This window comes from Parasteatoda tepidariorum, chromosome 10, assembly GCF_982258835.1.
Source record: "Parasteatoda tepidariorum strain Cologne lab strain chromosome 10, Ptep-v5.0, whole genome shotgun sequence".
In the NCBI taxonomy this organism is placed as follows: Eukaryota; Metazoa; Arthropoda; class Arachnida; order Araneae; family Theridiidae; genus Parasteatoda; species Parasteatoda tepidariorum.
In genome coordinates, this window is record NC_141764.1 from 15,270,746 (window position 1) to 15,297,017 (window position 26,272).

General features: G+C 29.7%; 1 protein-coding gene across 2 annotated transcripts; it reads left to right on the top strand.

The window, feature by feature from the left end:
* The first annotated feature begins 12,349 nt into the window (after positions 1 to 12,349).
* On the top strand, positions 12,350 to 24,637 carry LOC107442301 (uncharacterized). 2 transcript variants are annotated; one of them, XM_016055827.5, is made up of 4 exons: positions 12,350 to 12,376; positions 13,573 to 13,767; positions 23,142 to 23,235; positions 24,134 to 24,637. In XM_016055827.5, the coding sequence occupies exons 2-4, from the start codon at positions 13,626 to 13,628 to the stop codon at positions 24,240 to 24,242; spliced, it is 345 nt and encodes a 114-aa protein (XP_015911313.1). In that variant the 5' UTR covers positions 12,350 to 12,376; positions 13,573 to 13,625; the 3' UTR covers positions 24,243 to 24,637. The 2 variants fall into 2 exon arrangements, with proteins under 2 accessions (XP_015911313.1, XP_071040454.1); XM_071184353.2 differs by having other exon boundaries at positions 13,587 to 13,767.
* The last annotated feature ends 1,635 nt before the right edge of the window (positions 24,638 to 26,272 follow it).

Sequence of the window (26,272 nt, forward strand, 5' to 3'; positions counted from 1 at the left end):
AGAAAGTATACATAAACCTTATAATTTTATGAAATTTAATTTTGTAAAAAAAGTTTTTTGACAACAATTTTTATCAAAAAATTAAAAGATTCAATAAAAAACATTATTTAGAAACTAAGAAACGTAAAATAAAGAATGCTGACGAAACAAAAACAAAAAAAGCAATTCTTTTTTGTCGCCATTTTTAGTGCTACGAAAATTCGTCTTTGGGATTTGCCAAAAACAATACAAGATGCAATTTTATTTTTTCAGGAGGGAAATATTTTACCGAAAAAACGAAAATATACCAATTCCCACAACATGAAACTTTATCTTGGTAAATGTACGTTTTGGAAATGTTATTTCATTTGGAATCTTATTTATCAGAGTTCATGTGGCGATCTGATTGTTTTGAACCTATGCTAAACTCTATATCGGGTCATTTTCCACCGAAATCCGACTGACTACTTTGATTTCAAATAAAGTGTTTTATTTTATGATTTGTCGAAAAAATTTAAAGTGCAGATTGGCGGCACTTAAAAACCGCCAAATCTGTAGTGGCGATGGCGTTAGTACGTAAGTACCGAATTTTTATTCCATACTTTTCTGAATTATATTACTTCAAGCATTAGAATATACAAGAAGTATACATAAACACATAATGTTATACCATTTAATTGTTCAAAAAAATTATTTTGACAACAATTTTTATCAAAAAATTATAAACTAAAAAACGGAAAATAAAGAATTCTTAGGATAAAAAACGATTTTAAGAATTCTTTACATTGAAATACATATTGTTTCTTTTTTTATTATTCTTATAATTCTTAATCAGACGTAAAAATCCATTCTGTAGAGAACTATCATCGAATAAGAAAAAAAAATATTTACAAGCAAATTTTTTATTATAAAAATCATAACACCCACCTGTTTTATAAATCCGCAGAATTCCAAATGAAATGTTCTTCGTTTGAAAATTTTATTTTAAAATAATATATGCATAGATTATCCCTTCATTACTTTTAGATAACATACCACACATCAAAATTTTATAAATGTAAGATCTCGATATGAATTTGAACATGTAGCTTAAAAACAGAATAGCTGAATTCTAGTTGAAATTATTCCTTCAAAAGAAAAAAATAATTACCTAGAAAAAGATACAAATTTATTAATAATCAGTACAAATGAATCTATTTCAAGTAGTTTGGATGATTCTTTATTGTTGTTTTACGAATAATATAGATACAGAAATATATACTATTCTATAAGGAAGAACAATATTCTATAACTATATATTATACAGTTCTGTGCATATTCTGAATTCTTATTTATTCATTGGAATGACGAAAGCAATGCTAATTTCACTTTAATTTGCAATGAACTGAAGACAGAAAAAATTATTTTACCGTAGTTATTATGTTACAATCTGTAACAGCAAGTGATCATGAAATTGGAAGTTATGTTGTTGGCAATAGAAAGGTAAAAATTATCAAGAAATTGTTCTTCAAATGCTTGGCGTGTTCTGCTTCAATGTTTGGCATGTTCTGGTTAGTTTTTTCAAAAAGTTCTACCTTTTCCTTAGGGAAATTTTGTTTCTTATTTGCTGCTAATGAAATGGCGTCCGTCACTGCCAATGGCTTTGTGGGAACTAATGTCCGATATTTTCAGTCTCCCACTAGATGGCGTACTCGAGCGTTGCCATCGCGAATATTTAATTTAAACTCCATTAGGAATTAATTAATTAATTGAAGTGAGAATGCTTTAAAAGGCCGCTGTTGAATTGATATTTTTCTACTGGGAGCTACCTAAACGTCTAAAAAACGTTTAAGTGTTTGTATTGAATGCATTGAATTTTTTTATATTTCGCGTTTATTTATGCATTGAATTTTCACGCTTTAAAATGCAGAATATTAGTGAAGCAATATTTGATCATTTATTTTGCTAATATGTTTCTTATTTAGCTAATGTTTTGATTTTTTCACCATGTACAATCTAAATAGCTAATATACTTTTTTAAAAGTCAATAAGAACATTGGTAGAATTCTTCTACATAAGTACAATACTATGTCTTTGATGATAAAATACTATGTCTTTGATGATAATATATTATGTCTTTGTGCTAGAACATTGTGTTCATTGGCGAGCGAGCGCAGCGAGCCATGGTTCACGGCGTGAACCGCATAGGATTGCGTAGCAATCCTCGGGGGTTGGCGAGCGTTAGCGAGCAGGGGGTGGAGCCTCCTAGTTCTATTATAAATGGTTAAGCCAAAAAACGCGAGCTAGAAAGAAATACGTAGACAAAAATAAGTTAAAAAAATTAAAGAATATAAATATGCTTATTTTTAATCATTCAAATCATTTTTCAAATTCTTGATTTTTAAAATATTCGCTTATTATAATATCGCGAATAATATTTATAAGGAAAACTTTTAAAATCGTATGCGAAAAATTTTAAGATATTTACATATGCGGGTGGTGTTATACTATGTAGGTTTATTTGATAGTTTTTCGTTGTCAGCAACTCAACACACTGTCGCCAAACGTCCACAAACAAATTTAGTATTTTATTTAGTCTAAGAATATATAATATTACGATATCATCACTTAATAAATAGAAAGTGGAAACTGCAGCAGTAATAAAAAGTCGGAACTTGCTGCAGTAATAATAGGTATTTGCTTCATCATCGCCCTTGTTTCACCCTCAGTTGTGAGTTGGAAGTAAGCTGGCAGGAATGTATATATATCGAATCTGAAATTAATTTTTAAAAAATTATTTTTATTTATAACAGTGAAAATATATTCAGAATGCAAAAAATATATTGAGGGTGGGCAAAACAAAATTGACCTCTCTGAAAAACTTTTGATCTAACGATCATATCTTGTAGTTTCAGGACTGAATTTTAATTGTTTGAGTAGGTGACCTCAAATATGCTAATTAATCTGAATGGACGTTATTTTAAATTACAAAATCAGACACAAAATAGTACTTTCTCTGAATAAGCGTACCTTTTTTTTGACGGATTCCTGATATTTTTGGATTTGACTGATTATAAATTTCCTGATTTAGCATTTTCCACTATACGCATTCAACTATTCCAGCAAGGTTATGGGCCCTGCTTAGTTAAGCTTTTGTTATCTTTATTAGAAGCAAGTTTATTATATCACTACTGGGCCGTTTAGAAAGATTTAAGAAGGCCAAAAACATCAGCAGTTTCATATTGAAATTTCCAAAGCTAAATATTTTCAATTACAACAGCTGGGAAATAAATATGAAGGTGCTATTCATCGATAAAGGCTCCTGGGAATTTTTGGTGGTACTGAGAAGCCATTACCAATAGATGCAACAAACAGAGACATACGCTCTTATGAAATGTGAAAAGCTCGGAGTTATTCTACTATATTTCAAGGAATTGACAAGCAGTTCCAAACGTTGATAACCGACACAGAGGACGAGAATAGTTTGCAAATTAATCATTGAGAGAAAGAAAGAAATCAATGATGCAGATTTTGAAATGCCTGAAAAGCTCACATGTTTCTAATTAATTTGAAGATTGCCAGCAAATCCTGATAATTTAGTTGAAATACTTTGTAGACTAGGAGATAAAGATTTTATGATTTCAAATGTATAGAAAAAGAGCTCTTAATCGAATCTGGAAGGATACAACTAAAGCAGAGAAACAGGGTTAGTTACCCGATGTTTATACTACTTCATCTACTAAAAAGCAAGCCTATCAAAAGTTATATGTAAATAAGAACAGTTATCACTTCCTGGGAAATGATAATACTGGAAATTATAATACTAGCAATGATAATACTTGCAATGAAAAGAAATTATACCAAAAGTTATTAATACGTGTGCAGCAACAGAAGTTAAAGTTATAAAAATCAACAAGTAATGAGAAAAATTAATGGTAATGGTAAATGACAATAGTAAATGGTACTTACGGGATCATCCACCGTTGGAGGGGTATGTCCTGATATTGGAAAAATCTTTATAGAATCAGTGGCTATCACAAAATAGAAAATTTTAAGAGTCAAGAATATTATGAATTGAAGCATTGTCGTTTTCCTTTTTTCTCTCTAAATACCACAACAATGGTCTGCAAAAATGAAAATTAATGCAGATAACGCAGATAATGTGAAAATTAATGCAGAAAATTAATGCATAAACAATAAAATATATAAATAATAAATAGTAATTAAATTGATGAAGTCGAATGATAAAATAAATAGTAATTAACAATAAGATTGCTAAAGTCAATAATCTTATGATGGTTGAGATAAATTTTAATAAAATTGTTAAATAGGATTGATGCTATAAATAAGAATAGAACTGATAAAATAAATACTTGTGGAATGGATAAAGTAAATAATAGGACAATTTATGAAACAAATACTAATACTATTGATAAAATAAATAATAATGGAATTGATAAAAATATTATGCTATTGAGTAATAAAATAATAATACAATTGATAAAATACATAATAATAGAATTGATAAAAAAAATACCGATTGATGCACTAAATAAAAATGCTGTTGTTAAAAATATATAGCAGTATGATAGATAAAATAAGAAACACTAAAATTGTTTGAATAAATAATAACAGGATTTGCTAGACTTAGTGATAATCGTTTTACATATGATAGAAGAAATTGATTCAGCTGATAGCTTTATACGCCATCGAATTCATATGGATTGTGACTACCTCAAAAATTGCCCTATTGTTTCGAACTTTTTTACAAGCCACTAACTCTATGGAAACTTATTCTTAAGCCATGCTTTTATCATATCTCGTCATTTTGTTGGGCTACTTGTTGACAGCAGATGTCATCGCAACTGCGGATGTTGGATCAAATAAAAAATATTCTATGATAATATGATTGGTAAAATTAATAATAGTTCCATTTTTAAAATAAGTAATGGTAGCATTGCCGAAAATGTTATTTGACATATCTTCAAATTGGCGCGGTTATTTTTAGGCTCAAATAAATATTTTTTAAAAATATTAAGATGGTTAAAATAAATAGTCATAAATAATGTTTGCAATTATAACGTAATTAAAATAATATACATTAATAGTTTTCATAAAATAAAAACCATTCCCGAAAGCCTTGCGATCAAAGTTTGGGGCACTATTTATAGTTTGAAAATCTTTGAAAAGATTTTGTTTCTTTTTTCTCTCTCTATATAAAAGTTAAAGTCTGTCTGAACGTAGTAAGTTTACTAATAGCTCGAGGGCACTGATTTGAATCGTTTTTTTCCCTCCTGCTGTTGGCAAGGGGCTCAAGGAGTTGCTCAAGGGGTGGTTTGTAAGCAATCCCCTCCTTCAAGCATTACCCGGATCCGCACAGTATCGAAAATATGAAATTTCATTGATGAAAGCTTTTAAAACATGCGCTGTCATGACATTTTTACTAAATATTTAAAAAATAAAAACAGACGATAACACTTAATTTTTTTTAAAATATCCAATAAGTTCCTTAAACGCATAGTTTAAGTGCTGAAGTGAAACTTCTAGAAACAATTACGGCAGCTAACAAACATAAGTTATCGATAATTGATAAAAGTATACATCTAACAGTCAGTGGTAATGTTAAAAATATATTTTAATACATAAATATAACATAAATATATTTTTTCTTATTTGTCCAAACGGCATTTCAATTTTAAGGCTTTTAAATTTATTAAATTCGAATAGTAAAGGATTTTAAGCCAAGAATCAACTATAATAATTAATCGTTCACATCTTCTTTTGATAACGAATTTCAAATTCTTGAAATTTATTACCTGCATCACACTGGAATAATATATGGCATATCAATCAAGATGTATATCAGGATGTATAATGTAAGATGTATATTAATTAACATCTTCTTCAACTTATGGTTAGTATATAATCCCACATTTTCAGCAAATAGTAATTTTTTCAAGCACCAAAAGCTTCTTGGGAACTTCAATTTGGATTCAAATTGTTTTCGATCATTATTGAATAAAGTAATAAAAAATAGTAAATATTCGCGAAAAGTTGTTTTTTTGCATTCGAATTATTTTAGGATAAACAAATTTCATAATTATGGGCAAATATGTTTCAATTCGGTTAAAATATATTAAATTTATAGCGAAATACGCAAAAAGTAAAATTACCATTAAGAGGTTAAAACTTGGGAGCGCTCCCAAAGTAAAATTACCATTAAGAGGTTAAAACTTGGGAGCGCTCCCATGATCAAACTATTGGAACCATGTTTCTCAAATTGCGAGTACCCCCTAAAGTTTGTGAGTCAGAAATACATATTCGTCAAAAAAAAAAGGTATGTTCGCAGAAAGTATGTCTTTGCATCTGATTTCGTAACTTAAAATATCGTCTGAGCTCATTAATTAGAATATCTAAGGTTACTCTCTCGAGCCACTAAGATTGAGTCCTAAATCGTGAAGATCCGATCATTAAATCAAAAGTTATTCAGGGTGGTCTGTTTTTTCCTGGTTTAGGACAAGCTCGTTAAAGATTATTGAGATAATTAGTTTTTTTTTAATGTTAGCATGTGTTGCACTATATATTTCAATTAAAATTTCGAACAATATAAAATTTAATTAAAATTTCGATGCAACAAACAGAGATACCACAAGAACATGTAAGAGACAAAAATTAAATCCTCTCTCACTTGGACAACTTCACTACGATATCATAGGAATATGTAAGAGACAAAAATTGAATCCACTATTACTCGGACAACTTCACTACGATATCATAAGAACTTGTAAGAGACAAAAATAAAATCCACTCTCATTTAAACAATTTAAGTTTATTACATTTATGTATTATTTAACAGTTTATAGTTTTGACTTTTTACTATATGATTTGTCTCGAAAAACTTAAAATTCTTTCTTTTTTAAAAAACGGAAAAGTTACTCAACGGAACCGCTAGTATTTAATAAAATAAAAGCATTTGTCTTATAAATTATCTGTGGAATATGAACGTCAGAAATGATAGTTTTAAAGTTTTACACTAACAGGTGCTTAAAGACAAAAAAAAAAAAAAAAAGGTCGGATCTTACCTTTTTTTCTAAATGTGATTTTAGAATCGATAGTTATATCTTTATATAATGCTAAAAAAGAAATAAACTGATATTTCCAATTGAATTAATTGAGTTTTATATTTAGACAGCAGATATGTCGTTAATGAAATGACTTACGAATGATGCATTGGCATAACTATTAACATGATGTCACGGTTTTGCTTATGTGATAAAATTATATTATTTTTTTATACTCTTCAGATTTTTTCGATACCCTAAAAGTTTTTTCATCTATTCTAGTTTTTTTATAAGTATTTTATTAGAAAATAATTCCTGAAGGGCTTTCAAAATGGAACAATAATTTCTTTGTTAAAAATTTATTTATTGTGTGATACCTATTTCTCCAAAAGACAACAGAATAAAAAAATTTCTTTTTTTTTTATTTGTTTAAGCGATACCATATGCCACCCTTTTGATAATTTATCTGGCATGTTTGTCTGGCAAAGTTAAAGTATGGAAATTAAAAATAAAATAATTTGATTGGGAGCAATTCAAACTCAAAAGTTAGATTAATTTTTATTAATTATAAAAGACCAATTATGCGAGAGTACCTTACACTTGCGAAAATTATCGCAATAATTAAAAGTTCAAGCAACTCTAATCACATGATGAATTCGAGAAAAATAAAATATACTGCTTTAAAGATAGATAATAAAGATAGATATTATAGGGAATAATTTCATAATTTGGAAATTATAACAAGATAAATATATTTCTTGCTATTCGAAAAGGAATAAATTTTTTTTATTTTCAATATTTCAAAACTTTGCGAGTGTAATTTCTCAAATATTGTTTCATATCTTAGCATAAAATCATTTACGGTGATTTATATTAGCTTTCGCTATTCATGTACAAATATTTAAATAGTAATTGTTTTAAATATTTCTAATGAAATCTAAGAAGAAAAATAAAACTCAAATTTACGCATTTTCAGAAACACAAATTTCAGAAAAAAAAGCAACAAAATCATGAATAAGTTACAGTGGTAACATACTCGTATAATTTAAATCCCGCGTTACTGAAATTGTATTTATTTCAAGATAGCTATCAAGCGCTTAGCATTCAGTATTCTTTTGAAATTTTAAAATATTTTGCACTTTTTTAAATATATAGTGAGAATTATATTTTCCCTGGAATAATTTCGAAGGTATAAAAATATTTTTTTTTAGCTCAATTGGGTATAATATAGCCTACGTCACAGGTTGTGTTGTTCCTACTAAATTTAACCCATGAACGGCATGCCACAAATAAACAAACTTCAAGCCACAAATAAACAAACGAAGTGTTCGATCGTTTAAATAGCTGCTCGCCAGATTTTATTGCATTATAAAGAAAAGTTATTGAAACTAAATACAACTAAATAAACAATAACAACTAAAACAAACAACAACAACTACTAATAACAATAACTAAATAAACAACAACTAAATTCCATTCGTTTAGCATTGCGTCATATGTTGTTCCTACTAAATCGAAGTAGTTGTGTTTTTTTCATATTATACCCAATTAGTATGATTAACTACCTATCTACAATGTAAAAGTTCTTACTGCATAAAATATTATTCCGTACATATAAAGATAGATAAAAACGATAAAATTTCTTTTTCCACGTTGGCAACAAAGAACTGAATTTTGAAGTATTCATTGAGTGAGCAATCATAAGCATGAAAGCATGAAGCTACCAAAGCGGAGGAGACATCTCCTCTGCACAGGATCATTGTTGAGAATTACCTGTCTTCGTATCATTCTCAGGGATGTTTCTCAGGCAGCAGTCAACAGCCTATTGTGCATAGCTAAGGAGGCTTAAATAAATTACTACAGTTTGTCTAAAGTAAGAACTCCCCTAGCCATTCCTCCGGACCATGTGGGGGGGACTATGGTAACGAAGTAACTTGCGTGCGTGGCTGCTTCTTGGACACTGTTTATTTTCCTGAAAAACGCTTGCCAGCCTGATAATTCTTTAAGAAGACTTTCTGCATTTTGTTTACTTTCGCATTCAGACGTTGCTTCGTAGTTGGCATTTTTGTGCTTGGTTGTAAATTGTTGTATTCTTGAAAAACTGTTGCATCTACATTGCTGATAGGGCATATTGGTTTATCTTTAAATATTTCCAAGTCCATTCATCATTCAGCGCACAGCACTCTGAATCAGCTTTGTAGCCATTTCGGGGTTAAAAATTTTAACAAATTTTATACATTTAATAATTTCCCCATTATTTATAATAACGTTCTATGTGTGCAATCTTTCTATACGCAATAAATAACGTTCATACTCTATGCCGGCAGAAAAATTCGATTGTTGGAGCATAGTCTGCCACATGAGGAGTACAATTCACCTATATTACATTCCGTATGTCTGCTCTTCGAGAAAGACAAACGCTCTTTGGTGCCAATCTACGGCTGTTCGATAAAAAAAAGAAGCTTCTGCTTTCAACATTTTACCAATAGAAGCTGTCTGTGCTAGTTATTTCCATTAATTTATGTTTCGTAGAGCAAAAATAGAGAAAATGAAAAGGTCATCAGAACTTTGTTAAAAAAGAAAGAAAAAAAAAAGCTTTAAATAAATTAGACAAGAAAATGGATGTATAATATATATTTATACTCTTTATAGGGACTTATAAAACATCAACATTTTTTCAGATAATCTATGTTGAAGTCACAAGAAACGAAATAAGAAAAGACAATCAATAATTTTTATTAGTTTCTCCAAAAAAATAGTATGCTTAGTCAGCTGTTTTGCATCAAATAATTTTAAGCAGCGGAATGTTTTTTATTCTTAACAAGGTTTTATTGTTAGCTAGCAGACATTAATTCTAAGTTTTCTTTTAAAAACAAGCTTGACAATAATTTAAAAAATAGCTTTACTTTAAGGAAAACTTAAATTAAAGTACTAAAAAAATTGATTAGTATATCAATGCAGAAATAATATACGTAGTAGCTTAAAGAATAAGAATTTTAAAAATGTTAAAACTTAATTAAATAGTTCTGAGAAACACTTCCAGACAGGTGATTAAAATTTTTTTTTAAGATTAAGACGATATATAAGATGTTGAAAAGTTTTTAGATGCTTAATAATGTTGTAATAATAATTATATTTTGAAGAAATAGATCAACATATTATTCCAAATTTATGCATACGTATGTATATTAGTAAAATTTTATCAAATATTGAGAAAACAAACTAAAAACTAAAATATATAATCACATTAAATTAGTACAATCTATTGTATAATCATATTCTATCAGAACCATGCTTTTATAAAACCTTTTTATTCAATAAAATCTTTTTTTCAATTTTTTTTTACTAAACTACAAATTATAAATTTTTAGACGACTAAAAGAGAAACAGCGTATTTTATCATATAGAAATGAAAATAAAAAGATTAGAAACCGGTTACTAGCGAAAAAAATATGAATGAAATTTTACACTAGGCACACGAAGTCAAGTTCCTCGTAAGTTAATCACATTTTAATATTAGTCGCCCCATTTTAATAATTATTCAGTGTAGCCAAATTATTTTTTTAAAAAATAATTAATTTTAATTTTTTAAGCTTGTACTAAATAAAAACAGTTGAAACTTTAGATTTTTCAAATGAAAAATATGTAGATTAATATGGTATAAAAAAAGTCATACCTTATAATTCAAATTTTTTCATTATCAATTTAATTAAATAATATAAAATAATGAATAATTATTAGAAATTATTTTTTGTATGAAATTATCTTTGGGTAAATGAGTTTTATGAGTGGGTGCAATTTTTTTGGAATTGATCATTTAGTATTAAAAATATGACTAAAGACGCAAAAAGTGAATTAACATTAAGGGGTCCAAACTTTGAATTGCTCTCCTAACCAAACGATGGAGACCACATTTCCCAGATAGCGGTTCCCCCGTGTATTTTGAGGATTAAGAATCCAAATATGTAAATAAAAAATGTACGTTTATTCAGAGAAAGTACGTTTTTGTGTCCGATTTCGCAGTTTAATTAATAGTTAGCACTTAACAATTAGCATATTTGAGGTCACCCCCGGAAACCATTAAGTTTGACACTTAGTACGTAAGAATCGGATCATTAAAACGAAAGCTATTCAGGGTGATATCTTTTTTTTTTTTTTGCCGACTGTACAATAATGTAATTAGTCCAAACTATAATAAACATAACAAAAAGTCCAACAAAAAAAAATATTTTTCTTAAAAAATTGATCTTAAAGAATGGCAATTTGCTACTTTTCTATCTCAGTTCTGTTTTCAAAGTAAATCAATTAAAATAAAATTTCTCATGAATTGAAAAATAGAAAAAAAGAATTTTTTTCTACTGTAATTTCGATGTATAGTTGCCGCTATTCTTAATGTTGTGGTAAAGTAAATACATTAAGTACGGAATTGTATTACTCGCTCAAAACGTTATAAAAATTGACAAAATCACAATTGCTTGAAAGGATTAATGCGACCCATAATAAAACAATCTATCCATGATAGTCAATTGTAATATTTTTGCCTGTCCCATAATAGTCCCTGTCATCCATAATAGACTATAATAGAATTTTTTTCAGTTGAGAAATATAATTAAAATTTTATTTAATGTAATTTTATTATCTCGAGGGGCATTAAGTATTAATACATCGAGAACTAATAATTTCTCAAGTTTTATATCATACCAATTAATATTAATTTCTCAGGGTTTTAGTGTGGAAGCAATATTTTTCGAAAAGAAATCATTTTTTTTATTGTCTTTATGTACAATGGCAACATTCAAATAGAAAATGTTTTTTATACAAAATTCTCTAAATTATTTTTCCTACCAAAAACAATTCCTACCAAATTTAATAATAAAATATATTTCAACAAATTAAATTTATTTTGAGAAATAATCAATCTCCTTTAATGGAGAGTTTAAAATGCGGTATACATTCTTCAGTAAATAACCACGGTTAAGTTATCTGCACAAATACAGATGCGCTATAAAATGCAGTTGATTAAAACTTTCTATGACATTTATTTGCCAATAACTTAAACTGTTATTTGTGTCTGTTTTATTAAATAAAAATAATACTTTATTTCAGAGAAGTTCATCTAATTACGTAGTGAAAAATGTATCTAAAAAAGACAGAAGTACGAGTTGTAGCTTAAAAAAAGTATATTGAAATAGTGCCAATATTTGATAAAACTACCGTTGCTGTATATCTACTATAAGTCATATACTATAAAACATTAATCCGTATGTCATAAAAAATATTTTATGCTGTCGTTGCTAAGGGTATAAAAAAAGACAAAAAGGATTATCTGAACATTTACGGAATTGGACATCCAAGCAGTAAGTCAATTTTATATAGGATATTTCTATTTTCCCTGTTTACCGTATAAATTTAACGAAATGGCTGTTACTTAATAGTCCACAAAAAAAATAAAAATAGTAATGAATTTTTTTTTTTGATCTATCAAATACTTCGTTTCCTGGTTTGAAATACAGTTTAAATAAGCTAATTATAAACTCTTTTGCTGAGGGATATAAAAGCGTTTTACACAAAAGTTCTTTACAATCCCAGTTGGAGTGCTGTATGCTTCAAAGCAAGGCTATAATTTTGCATCGCAAAATCCCCAATTTTCAGGTAGTTAAAAATTATCGAAATCAATTAGTAATTCTCATCTTTTGCCAATTATTATGGGTCTATAAATAGGAATAAATTTTTAAAACTTAACAAAAATCAGATCTCAAAAGTTTACACGAAACCGTGGCGTGACTTCACATTTATATTTTGAGCCATTTTCGTAATAAGCTTAGAATTAAAGATGAACAGAGCTTAAATTATTGTTAACTGGGGACGAGTTGAATCATCTTTGGGCAACATCACTTAGACATGAAACCGACATTTAAATTGCTTTATTTTACTTCCTTATTCAATTATAAATAATAACAATTGACATGACGCAGTTTCTGTGTAAAATCTCAGGTCAACAAAATATTTTTTTATTTATTTTTTTTTTTAATTTAAACGACTTAAAACTCCTCATGCACCACAAAGTATAGCATGAGGCTTACAGTTGTAAGTAAAAAACAAAAGGAGAAAAATTTACAAATTTACACTAAAAACAAAATTCCGCAAGGCCGCAAGACTTTCAATACTTTTGACCAGTTCTGATAAGACAGGTGGCCAACAAATTGAAAGACGTCTCAAATCAGTCTTTAAATTCATTCGGGCACTCGCATGGAGACTACAGTGAAGAAGAATATGTTCAGCATCTTCATCAGCATCACCGCAAGCACAAATTCCACTGGTCTGCAGATGGAAACGAAATAGCAAAGAAATAGCATTATACTTGCCGAAATGTGACGATAGAGCTTTAATGACAGTTGCAAAAGGGTAAAAAAGTTTATAATTAGTTTTTTTCCTTAAATTTTGCTGTTTGAAATATTTAAAGAAAACCAGTGTCCGATACGAATCTCGGCTTTATCTTCTGTTGCACTTGTCATGGATTTAATCAGATATATACTCTTTTTAATTTTAACAGATCAATTTTAAAAGATTTACAGATAAAAAATATAAGACCAAAAGAAGGCAATTATGATTAGAGCCGAACTATTTTCGTTGCTTACCATTACTTTATTTGGAATGGTTGTTGGATATAGCGGTCCCGGGAAGCCAATTCGAATCCCAGATATGTCCCCAGGAACAACTCCGGGAGTCGTGTACGCAACACACAGTCGTAAGTATCTGTTTTTGATTTCTAACTAAGTAACTTAAAGTTTTGAACATTTTGCTAACGACGTTTGATTTGATTGATTAACTTTTATATTGTGTTTTATATTAGGGGTGCACAACCTTTCTGAGCGAAGGGCTTGCACAGCAGGTAAATTAACGAAGAGCCGCACGCATGTTTAATAATGTTATCGGCTAATACGATAATTTTTATCTAAACATTAGTGTTCTAAGCAGTTTTTTTATCAGTAAACTTAATAGCATATTTGCAGAAAATTAAAAAATAATTTTTAATTATTTCAATTTATATGTATATATATATATATATATATACATATAAGTTCAAAATGAAGAATAAAATTTCTTTCTTTGTTTGGATTTGTTTGGATTGGAAAATTTCTTTCTTGGAATTTTCTTTGTTTTATTCTTCATTTTGAACTTATCTAATGAGTGCTGTTTACTTGCAGCTTGAGCGCAATAAATGAAACTTATTGTTTTTCTTAACTTTCTTAGTGTTTTCTTGTATTTATTTATTTATTATATATATATATATATATATATATATATATATATATATATATATATATATATATATATATATATATATATATATATATATATATATATATATATATATATATATATATATATATATATATATATACTATTTTTATTAATAATAGTTACCCCGAGGAATTAATCCTGTCGTAATCATGATTATAAAATTAATTAAAATTTTTTGGATTTGGGTATTATAAAAGAAGAAAATATCTGCTTTCTTGATTTATACGATAAAAGAAATTATTTTAATTTTAATGTAAATAAACTAATTAGTAGGAATTCTAATGTATCTAATAAATGTAATTCTAATGTGTGCAATAATGTAATATTTAAATACCAATTTTAGTCAAATGATTATAATTAAAAGAATATGTAAAAATGTTTATTTATTCAAAAAACAAATGGACAAACTCTAGAAAATTTGATAAAAAAGAATGGATACTGAACGAAGGTAATTAAATTTTATATTAAATCATTAAGTTAATTGCATATTGTAAATAAATTTACTAATAAACTTTTTTGTTAGTTTATACAATTTTACCATGTGCAAATACATTTCGGGCAAATTCATGGCTAAAATTATGTGCAAATTAGGCAAGTCTTCTTTCTTTCTCTTTTCTAATTTATTTATTTTTTCTTAAATAAAAAATAATTTTCCAAAATTATTAATTGCCAGCTTCTTTAAATTATACAGTATAATATTACCTTGCGCACATCCATTTTCGGACCCTTCCTTGGTAACTAACAAATCAAACGCATTTCAGTACTGTAGTAAGAACGCACTAATAAACAAAACTCCTCTATTTACACTTTTACCTCAATTTGCGCTTCTGTTTTCATATTTTGTAATCAGGCAATCTTGTTACGAAACTATTTTAAATCATTCTTGAAATATTTCCCGTTCATGTAAGTTCATTTGAATTCGCTACTCGCTTTACAGATTTCGTTTTATGTTTTATTCTCTTTTTTATTTTCTGTTTTTATGTCATATTTTTTACTTAATGTGTTCTATTTTATTTGTTGCAAATTTTTTGTAAAATTTTTTGAGTGCTACTCACACTATCGTATATATATATATATTTTGTTTTGACTATTTTGATACAATACTAGAAAGCAATCCTTTATGCGGATATAATCGTGGGAGCTGATGAAAAGAGTATTTCTTTCCTCCTGAATTTATATTTTTTTCCCTCTTTTCGGAATTTTTTTATTATTTTTATTATTATTTTTCTTTTTCTCTTTTTTCATTGTTCCGAAATTTTTCCATGTTTTCTCTACATTTTGAACTTATTTTTTGAGCTCTATTTACTTGCAGTTTATGCGCAATAAATAAAACTTATTGTTTTTCTTAATTTCTTCGTTTTTTTGTCTTTTTGTACTTTTTGTATTTATCTATTATGCTATTATACTGTATATTTACCTATTATGCAAAAAAACACTATTGTATTGATATATTTTGCTTTGGCTATATTGATACAATATTAGAAAGCACTCTTTTTTGCGGATATGAGCTGATGAAAAGATTATATCTCTTATTTTCCGGATTTTTAAATTTTTTTTTCTCCTATTCTTTTTCTTCGGAATTTTTTTAAAATTATTTTTCTCTTTTCCCCCTCTTCTCATTGTTCTGTGTCCCGCAGTGGACTAATCATAAAGGCACAGTTCCCAGCAGAACACTGGCTGCTGTCAGAGTGCGGATGGGTGACCACTTGGATCAGTCTGCGAAGTGACCGAGGGTGTGCGGTATTGGTTCTCATTAAACTATTCTACCGTAAAGTGCTCGACTTCGCGTGCAGATCGTCGGGCTACCGAAGCAGGGGTGCCATTCTCTCTGCAGAGGATCAAAATTGTGATGGCATGTCTTCGGATATTTGTGATGGCATGTCTCAGGGATGTTTCCCAGACCGTCGCCAATAGCCCATTGTGCAGCTCTAGTGCGACGTAAATAAACTACGACAACAACAACAATCATTGTCTTGTAATTTTCCCCATGTTTTCTCTACATTTTTAATTTATTTTATGAGTTCTATTTACGTGCAGCTTATGCGCAATATATATATATATATATATATATACTAGCTGACCCGGCAAACGTTGTTTTGCCACATGAATTATTTCTATAGTATGAAAATATATCTTATTTATTGTAAGTGTGTGCGTATGTGGTATATGAGTGGAAGAGGCATGGAGCGCTATGAACGATGACGGAATGTGAAAATAACAACACACCAAATAATATTTTTTTTAATTTATTGTAACTTTTTTTTATAAATTATATATACAACGAATTCTGAAAATATTAGTCAACAATATTAATCTCTTAGTGCAATGGAGTATACAATATTTTTTGTCATTCCATCTTTAGCTAACACAATTAAACTGGGTGGTTTGCCCTCTCGAGAGCATGCCACGTATAATTGTCTGTGTGAAAAACATGGTGTGCTCAAATCTAAGACACAAACTGACATTGTTTGGCTTTGTCATTGCAAATGTCAGTCTTATATGGTAGTGAATGCGTTTAAATTGAATTGGCACATCTGTGGGTATCATAGGGATTCGTGGAAGTAATATACTTTCATCCCGGAATTTGTCATTTAAAATAATGACTTCGATGACGTTGTTCATAAATTTTTTAACGGCAAATCGCGTGCCGTTGCACAACCGTGGTGGGTTCAAATTACGAAGCAAAATAACTGGAGATCCAACTTTGAGTACTAAATTATGCGGTGATATGCCAGGTAAATCCAATGAGTTTAAAAGCTCTGTTGGAAAATTTGCAGCTTCAATGGGATCGCAAACTGCATCAACGGATTTATATGTCACCAAGTTACCTGGCAATAACTGTTGCATCTACAGATTCAATTCGTTGGTTCGTTCAATAAAGTTGCAGCAATGCCAGATGATGCAACGGCCAACGCGAAATAATTAATGTTTTGCCAGTTCCACCTGGTGCATCAGGAAAAAAAATCCACCTTGCCCTGCCGAAACTGCGAGCATAATGCGGTCATAAATGTTCCTTTGTTCCTCATTCATTAGTGGAACATTGCGAGTAACGATCACTGCTATTTCTATCGTATTGCATTGAAGTTCACGATTCATGTCAGTTTAATAAATCAGATGCACTTCGATTTGGCGAAGGCATACCGAAATGACTGAGTGGCAAGTTGGCAATAATAATGCAAAGATCCCCAATAGCAATCAGTGCTTCAGTGTACATGACATCGCTGAATGTTATCGTTAGATCGTTGCAACGTGTGCGATGTTGATACCGTATATCATCAGTCATCGAATCTTTGTGATTATCCCATAACGTTTCTATACAGGCCGGGAAACATGTAGTTAATACTATAGCGAATAGTAGACGAATTTGCTTTGCAGTACAGTTCAATGCTGTTTCAGCAATCATACATTCCCACTGGTTGTCGTCTTCCAGCAAGATGAGTGCAAGGCATGCATCTTTATACGTTGGATGCTGATGTCCATCAACTTTACGTATATCTTGAAATGACAATGAGCCGGTGACATTAACCAACAACAGTCGAAAATAAAAGCACTCAGTCTGCCTTGAATTGACTGTAAATATTCTCCCCAAGGCGTTTGATTTGAATAAACCGGGACATGCATCAACCGGTGTGCCTTGCGTGCGGGTTATCCATTTTTTTGAACCCGTGTGAATTAGGATGGTACTTCTGAGTAGAGTAATGTCTGTGCAACGGCACCAAAAGCATCCGTACGATTACCCAATTCAAAAAATTTGGCGAGTGTAGTTTTCGGTGGATTTGCAGCTCGGTCAATGGCTGTCTCGTTCGTGAAATATACGCTCTGACCGTTTTCAAGATGAACGGCTAAAATGACTAACGGTTGGATCCCGTTCATGAATTGGGAATCCAAAGATACGCCAAACAGCTTCATTGGAGCTGATGAACCGGCCTATTTGGTACAGCGTTATTTCGTCGTTGTTATTGGGTATACTATAGCCTACGTCACAGGTTGTGTTATTCCCACTAAATTTAACCCATGAACGGCATTTTCTGCGAGCCTAACTTCAAGCCACAAATAAACAAACGAAGTGTTTGATCGTTTAAATAGCTGCTCGCCAGATTTTATTGCATTATAAAGAAAAGTAATTGATATTCGATTTTTGATTAATAATTGATTTATGTGGATAGTGGCATTTATGTGGATAATGGCATAGAATTTAGCATTGCGTCATGGTAAATGTTATTCCTACTAAGTGAAAGTAGTTGTGTTTTTTTTATATTATACCCAATTCACTGGAAGAGCTGTCACATTGGTATTTTCAACTCGAAATACTGCTATATCACTGCCTTTATTCACATACTTGCAAATATATTTGATGCTCTTCTTTTAAGGGCGAGCATAAGTATTAGAGTTTAAAGTGAATTGTTGCAACGTGCGTGAATATTACTTTTTAATTGTTATGTTTCTATGTCTAGTTTGGATTGGAATATGATTAAATAAAGATATATTTAAAAAATACGTTAAATCTGTCCAAAAAATGAAAAAAAATTAGTTATAAACCTATTCTCATACCTACTGAATATACATATAAAATTTCATCAAAATCGATCCAGCCGTTTAGGAGGAGTTTAACCACTAAAACTGTGACAAGAGATTTTTATATATATATATATATATATATATATATATATATATATATATATATATATATATATATATATATATATATATATATATATATATATATATATATATATATATATATATATATATATATATATATATATATATATATATATATAAATTCAATATTTACGAAGCATTATTTTTGTGATATTATTTCTAGATTTCTTGAGTTATTAAAGGTTTTTGGAATTTAAAAAAGAAAAATTTTTAAAATTTTTTAGAGTTTTCTTTAATTCAAAATTTTGCCATTAAACAGTCACTTAAGATACCCATTATATCGGTAATTGTGTGTAACATATTTCTCTATTCGGAAATTAATTCATAATTATAACCATCGACAGCCTAAAAATAGCAGGATGAAAAACGAACAACTAAAAGCGAACAATTAATATGAAATATGAAAAGTAACAATAAATAGTCAAAAGGGGGTCGATTTTAATTATTTTTGTCGAGAGTTGAATATTGCTATTTATTCTCAATATCATCTGATAATTTCCTCCTTATACAGAGAGCTTCCTTCTAGTCTGAAAAATAAAATGACATGAAAGCGAAGTGTCTTAAAGGCAAATTGAGCATTTCCTAATTTTTTTAACGTCAGGCCCAGAATTTCTGTTCATTTTCTCTGGGAAATGTCAGAAGTGTTGAGCCTTAATGTTACCCAGTGAGCACCCGCGAACCTTAGTCAAGGAAACGATCAACATTACCCACACACTGCCACAGATTCGTAGGTAGAGCCACATTCACACTTCGTAGGACAACACAGAGAGAAACATCCATGCCTTGAGCGTAATTGGAATCCGCGTAATCAGGTACGCTAACCGCTCAGCCACTGGCCGGCTAGCATATCTTAATAGAGAATACTTTTATTTTGAACAAATGTTCTACGAGGCAGCTTCAGACAACTTTGTACGTCAACTTTGTAAGTTTTTAAAAAAAGAAAACTCTGCTCAATGATTTAAGTTATCGATAATATGTTACAAAGGAAAAAAAAAGATTAAAAATGAGAATAAGGATGAGAATGATTTTAGCATAATTTGCTTGTAAAATAAAAGTATCAAATAATTGCGTGAAATAAGAGTATTTTTAATTGAATTTCAGTAATATTTCCATGTTTACGTGTGGATTTATGATATCCATAATAATAAAATATCTAAATTCATAGTAATAAAACTCGGATACCTTTGCTGATCAATACAAATCAGATAAAAAAAAAGAAACTTAACATCTTTTTTATTTGTCCAGTAAAAGAGTGATTCAAATTTAATTACTCAATACAATCTTCTTCCCCCTCTTCTTTAAATAGAAAAACTGTTTTAAAAATATCAGCGAAAATTGAAATCAAGCACTGTTAAGGAGGCTAAAGATCTACAATCGGAGTGCAAGTTGACTGCGAGTGAAGAAACTCGTAGTTACGAAACTGACTGTCAAAAAATAATGAGGAATACACTTTTCGACTCGTGGTCATAGTTTCCAAACCGGGGTTTCGGAACTATGAGTTTCGCTCTACACTGTTAGAAATTTCTCAGAAGAAATGGCTAAATAACAATCTATTTAATTGTTGTTTTACAATATTTTAACAAATCAGTCAAATAACCATAAATAAGATGGTAACGAAACTATTAACAGTGAGAAAAATCATTTATTAACTATTTTTACCTAAAACTGTTAAACAACGAGTATTTTATTGCACCAACTAAGTCCATCTAATGAACCAACTTAGTTCCTTGCAACTGCGTACATCAGGGGTGTCAAACTCGCGGCCCGTGGGCCGCATACGGTCCGAGATGAACATCTTTCTGGCCCAGTCAATATATCCGACGCAAGATAAAAATAACTTAGAAATGTGAATTAGAAAGGAAACTAGCATATGAAATTATAATATACTTTATTTATAAACTATACGGATCATTTTAAATTGTACGCGCGAAAATGTAAAATTCTATTTGGCTTGCGGCACCTGCCATTCCAGGGATACTGCATCGCATCAAAAATACGCAGAAAAAATTTCAAATCTTCGAACGGAATTTGAAACAAGGTTTAAAGATTTTAATTCCTCGGAAAACAAATTTTGTTTGTGTTCGTCGATTTTCTCAATAAATATAGACTCAGTAGTATGTAAATGGAAGTGATTGAGATTCAGTGCGACTCAAATTTGAAGGCAAAATTCATTGAAGTGGGTGTGGGTGAATTTTACAAATATTTACCAGCAAGGTTTAAAAAAATACTCGAAAATTCGCATATGAAATTCTTTCCATGTTTGGAAGTACTTATCAGTGCAAGCAATTATTTTCTGTTATGAATGGAAATAAATCTCCTGTCCGAAACCGCATTAATAACGCTCATGTTGGGTCAATTTTGAAAGTAATCTCGGCCAAAAAAATTTCTCCCGAAATAGGAAAGATAGTAGCAGAGAAGAGAGGCCAAGTATCAAACACTAATTTAACTTTATATATGTTTATTACAATGTGCTATTCAAAATAAAAATATTTGTTTCTAAGAACATTGATTTTTTTTTTTTTTGCAGCCCACCTAAAGTTAAGCATTGTTTATTTGGCCCAAGTTAGCTTTTGAGTTTGACACCCCTGGCGTACATATTGTAGCCGAGAGAGCTAATCCTGTCAATCTCATGACCGACAGAACGGGGGTTCGAGTCCCAGCGTTGACACCTCCATTCCCTTCAACACACAGTATCCAGTATCCTAGAAGAATCTCCAGTATCCTGTAATCTCCAATGCCCATTATCTAATGAGAAGCCCATGTTCAGTTAAATTTCTTTTTTTCACGGTTTTGAAACCATGGGAGCTGTAAACGGTTTAAAAACCGTATAGTTTTGCATTCATGATTTTATCACCATACCAGTTGTAAACGGTTTAAAAACAGTAAAAGTGAAAAATATTCTTTACCGTAAATTTTACGGTTAATCGGATGGACAGACTGCATCCGGTTATTCTACCATAATTTTAGAATGGAAATTCTAACAGCGTAGGTTAGAGTTAACGCTGAATATGGGGTTAAGATTTTGCTACTGTCTCTTTTCGGGGTCTATGATGATATAATTTCCGACAATTTTGCATGCCCTCCACGGTTCATCCTTTAGACATAATAGGTATAGAATTGTTATTTTTTTTCATTAAATTTGTCAAAAACGTATCTTCTTAGTGTATCTGATATAACAGATGCGTTTTCATGTTGTTCCGGTTTTCGTTAAAACGTCTACTCGTTCATCACCTTCTATACCAACGTGTGACTAAACCAACTGAAAATAGATTATTTTCTCTAATTTAAGAAAGTTTTAAGTTTGCTTAATTTCAAATATTATTTCAGTATCAAACTAACGGTTTCTCTGATTATATGGCAGATATTGAATTAACAAGGATAGTTACTTTTGTAATCATATTTGTTATTGCTTTGAAGTTTCCTAGTTCCAGATTGATTGCATTAATCTCTGCATTAAAATTATACATATTGGGACACAAGTAAGCACTTTGGAAAAAAAGTCTACTTTAATTTCAATTTGATAATTGATTTGTCTAACCAGTAAACTGATCATCTTAAATCAGGGATGCGTCTGCATATACACTGAAGAGCCAAAAAAACTGGTATGCCTGCCTAATATCGTGTAGGGTACCCGCGAGTACGCAGAGTACGCGAGTACGGCACTCTTCTGAATTTAGACACTTCCGCTAGCCACCAAAATCCCCAAACATGAACTTTATTGAACATATTTGGGATGCCTTCCAACGTGATGTTCAGAAGATATCTCCACCCCCTCTTACTCCCACTGGTTTATGGACAGCCCTGCAGGATTTATGGTGTCAATTATCTCCAGCACTACTTCACACATTGATCAAATCCATGCCACGTCGAGTTGCGGCACTTCAGCGTGCTCGCGGGTACCCTACACGATATTAGGCAGTTATACCAGTTCTTTTGGCTCTTCAGTGTAGAACACAGACGTATTCCTCTTCCGAATATAGTTCATTAATCATACACAAAAAAGTTGCTTTTAAATATGCTTCAATACTATCTTCTTTGTTCTTTCCTCAAATTCAAAGAAGTCAGTTTCCTTGAAACATCCATATAATATAGATAATAAAGATTCTCCTAACTTTTATATTCTGTGTATTCTCTAATTTTCTCTTTACATTTCAGCTGACTGCGGTGAACATAAAAATGGAGAAACATTTCAAACAGAAGATCCCTGCTTCCAACAAACGTGCAGTAATGGAATATTGTTGTTTAAAATGTAAATTCATTTAAATAACAATTTGTTTTATAAATATTTTAAAATTTTCCCTAAAATTAAGGGTAATGATTATTTTCATAAAAAATAACGTTTCACGATATCGTAAATCATGCGTTCTTATAATATTGATCTATAATATTGATCCTTTTATTTTTTATGTAGAATAAAATAATTTCAATAATTAAATTTTATCAGTAACGCCTTAAGATACTGCGTACAATTTATAGGGCAAAATTATTTTACAAATTTAGCCCCAAAATATAGGATTTTCCGATGTTTTTTTTCTGTACGAATGCCTTTACAAAGTGACTGATAAAATATACAATTCGATTTAACTTCACTGCTTTTAATTTTACTCACAATAAAGAAATCATGAGATAGGAAAGAAATGCGAAAAAAGTAAGCTTACATACAGTTTATGTTATATACGTACCTTATTATTTAAAAGTAGGGAATTTTTTGTCATGACCAAATCTTAAAGAAAAGTATCCTTTTAAAAATATTCTATCATCTTCAAAAAAAGACTAAAGCTTAAAATTTAATTAAGAATAAATAAAAAAAAAAGTTAATTGAATCATATTTATTTACTTTTGTTTTACAAAAAAATTTTTACTGTCAAATTTATGAGTTAAATTTGGTCCAAGATATATTTCTATGTAATCTATCAACATATTTCATAAAACCTGTTTCTGTAACAGATCGGAAATTAATTTTTAGAATTAAAGAAACTTCCTCTAAAAAATTAAAATCTTAAAATTTTATATTTATCATTTTTATAAAGCAATGAAACGTAGCAGTTGATTGGTCTTAATTTTTAAAGGTAGCATCTTTAAATTAAACATCATTTAGTATATCATTCTTATTAATTACTATTTTAATTTTTTGAAAATAATTTCAGGTGTCCTCCAGTTACACTTAAAGATTCTAAATGCAGACGAGAAACCGGAAAAGGACCCTACCCTCACTGCTGCCAACATTCCGTCTGTCCCGGTGATCCAGGATTTTAAAAATCAAAAATTGTTTTAGAATGCTTAACTTAAAATTTCTCGCATATTTTCTACGAGAAATTTTCTTAATTCTCAATAAATTTTAAAAATTTATGGAGAAATATTTATCTAAATTGAACATTACTTCACCGTTAAAAAAATTATACATTCTGTGATAAAAAAATTCTAACTGGTTTTAAGAAATCCAAAGTCCATTATGCAACAAATATGCATTAAATTTGTTTCAATTAAATAATGAATTTTGTAATGCAATATTTTGTATTGTTTTTGTATTTTAATAACTAACTTAAAAATGAATACATTAATCTACGACTATTGACAAAAAATATTCTTGTGTTAAAGAACACATTGTATTGAAAAGAATTTACAAAATAAAATATTCAATAGCACATGTCTATATAATTTTGAAGTGTACTAATGCAAATTGGCATAAAAGGCTGAAGAAAAAAAAAAGAAATTTATAGAAATTCAACTTACTCAACATTATTGACGTAGAAAATAATTGAGGTAGTGTAATGATTAAAATTTTATGCCAAATATTAAATTCAAAAGGGAAAAATATCATAGCTTTAACTCATAACTTGAATCAACAACTGTATTAAATTTTTCACACATGCAAAGCAGACATTCCAATAAATAAAAAAACTTGAAGGGAAAAATTTATTTTTAGAGCATCACATAAATTTTCTTTAATTCATGTTAAATATTTATGCAATTTAACAATACAAGTCAAACTGGTTTTTTGAAAAAATTCCTCAGAGCAGAAATCCTCAAACTTTTGGCTCATCATTGAAGTATAGTTGAGTTCAAAACTGATCTCAGGGGAAATGATAAAACTGCTTGAAAAAAAGTTCCAATTAAGAATTGTCAAAAGTCGCAGGTTGTCCAAAAAGTGTAACTGGCAAAAACTCTATAATTTTAATTGGGACAACTTGTCATTTCGTCAAAAATTACAAATTTTAAGAATATCGTCTTATGCATCAAGACCACACTGAAAAAAAAATTTAAAGAAACTTCAACCTTAAATTATTTGAGTATTAATAAGCCTATTTTTTCTTCGACTAAAGATGCAAATGTTTTTGATAGTAGTGTGTCTTTTTCCAATGAAAACGACTTAATTTTGATGATACCTACGTCATAACTTATTATGCAAATAAGTTGTATGACTGCGATGCAAGTATGCAGCTGCTATTAAGCCCTTGAAGACATAAGATACACATGATTATTATTATAGACATGCATGGAAATAAATATTTTCTGAATAAAATCCCTAAAATTTTTCTTATTGTCTTCGAATTAATTTCCTTGCGTTGAGTGCTATAAAAATATTGGGGAACCAAACCCATTACCCCATTTACCAAAATAACAGAGTTAAAAATTTTAATATAAATTAATTAAATCAAATACCTTTCACTGAAAAAAAAAACTTTAAAGTTTTAAACTACTTGTAATTTTCAGTTTTCAAGGGCTTTCTTAAAGGTAAATCATGTTGACTCACGTCTTAGGTTTGGTCTCATTCGATTTAACGTAAAAAAAAAATGAAAGAAACACCAGAAAGAATTTGAGATTGAATTCGTATTCGTACGAACGGTAGTTCAAATCCTGTCGGCCGAAAAATCCCCAAATTTCTGAATAAAACTCCTATAATTTATCTTATTGTCTCGGAATTAACCAAACCAAATATATATATTTTTATATATTTTTAGTGTCATATATAGTTTTAGCAGTTAATTTCTTTTTCCAAATACCCTTACACCTGGCTGCAATGGGGGTGCCAAGAGGTTTAAGGTTGCAGCTTTACCGCTGACAAGTTTCTAGAAACTGAAAACCACACCACCTGCTTGATCAATTTTGCTTCTATGAGAAACAAAATGTTCTGTTAGAACAGTAAAAAAACTTCTGTTCTTGGTTTTCTTGGTTCTTGGTTAAAAAAAAATTAAAACCATTTATTTTAAGAGAGCTTTGGCAGAGGCAAGAGGGCTGCAGAGTCCTTTGATAGTATTTCAGAAGCAAATTTCTTCCTTTCGGGG

Bases quoted from the DNA above. Each gene is read 5' to 3' on its own strand.
- LOC107442301 (XM_016055827.5), top strand. From the start codon at position 13,626: ATGATTAGAGCCGAACTATTTTCGTTGCTTACCATTACTTTATTTGGA. The intron at 13,768-23,141 runs GTAAGTATCTGT...TTTACATTTCAG, and splicing joins CGTGTACGCAACACACAGTC to CTGACTGCGGTGAACATAAA. The intron at 23,236-24,133 runs GTAAATTCATTT...AAATAATTTCAG, and splicing joins GGAATATTGTTGTTTAAAAT to GTGTCCTCCAGTTACACTTA.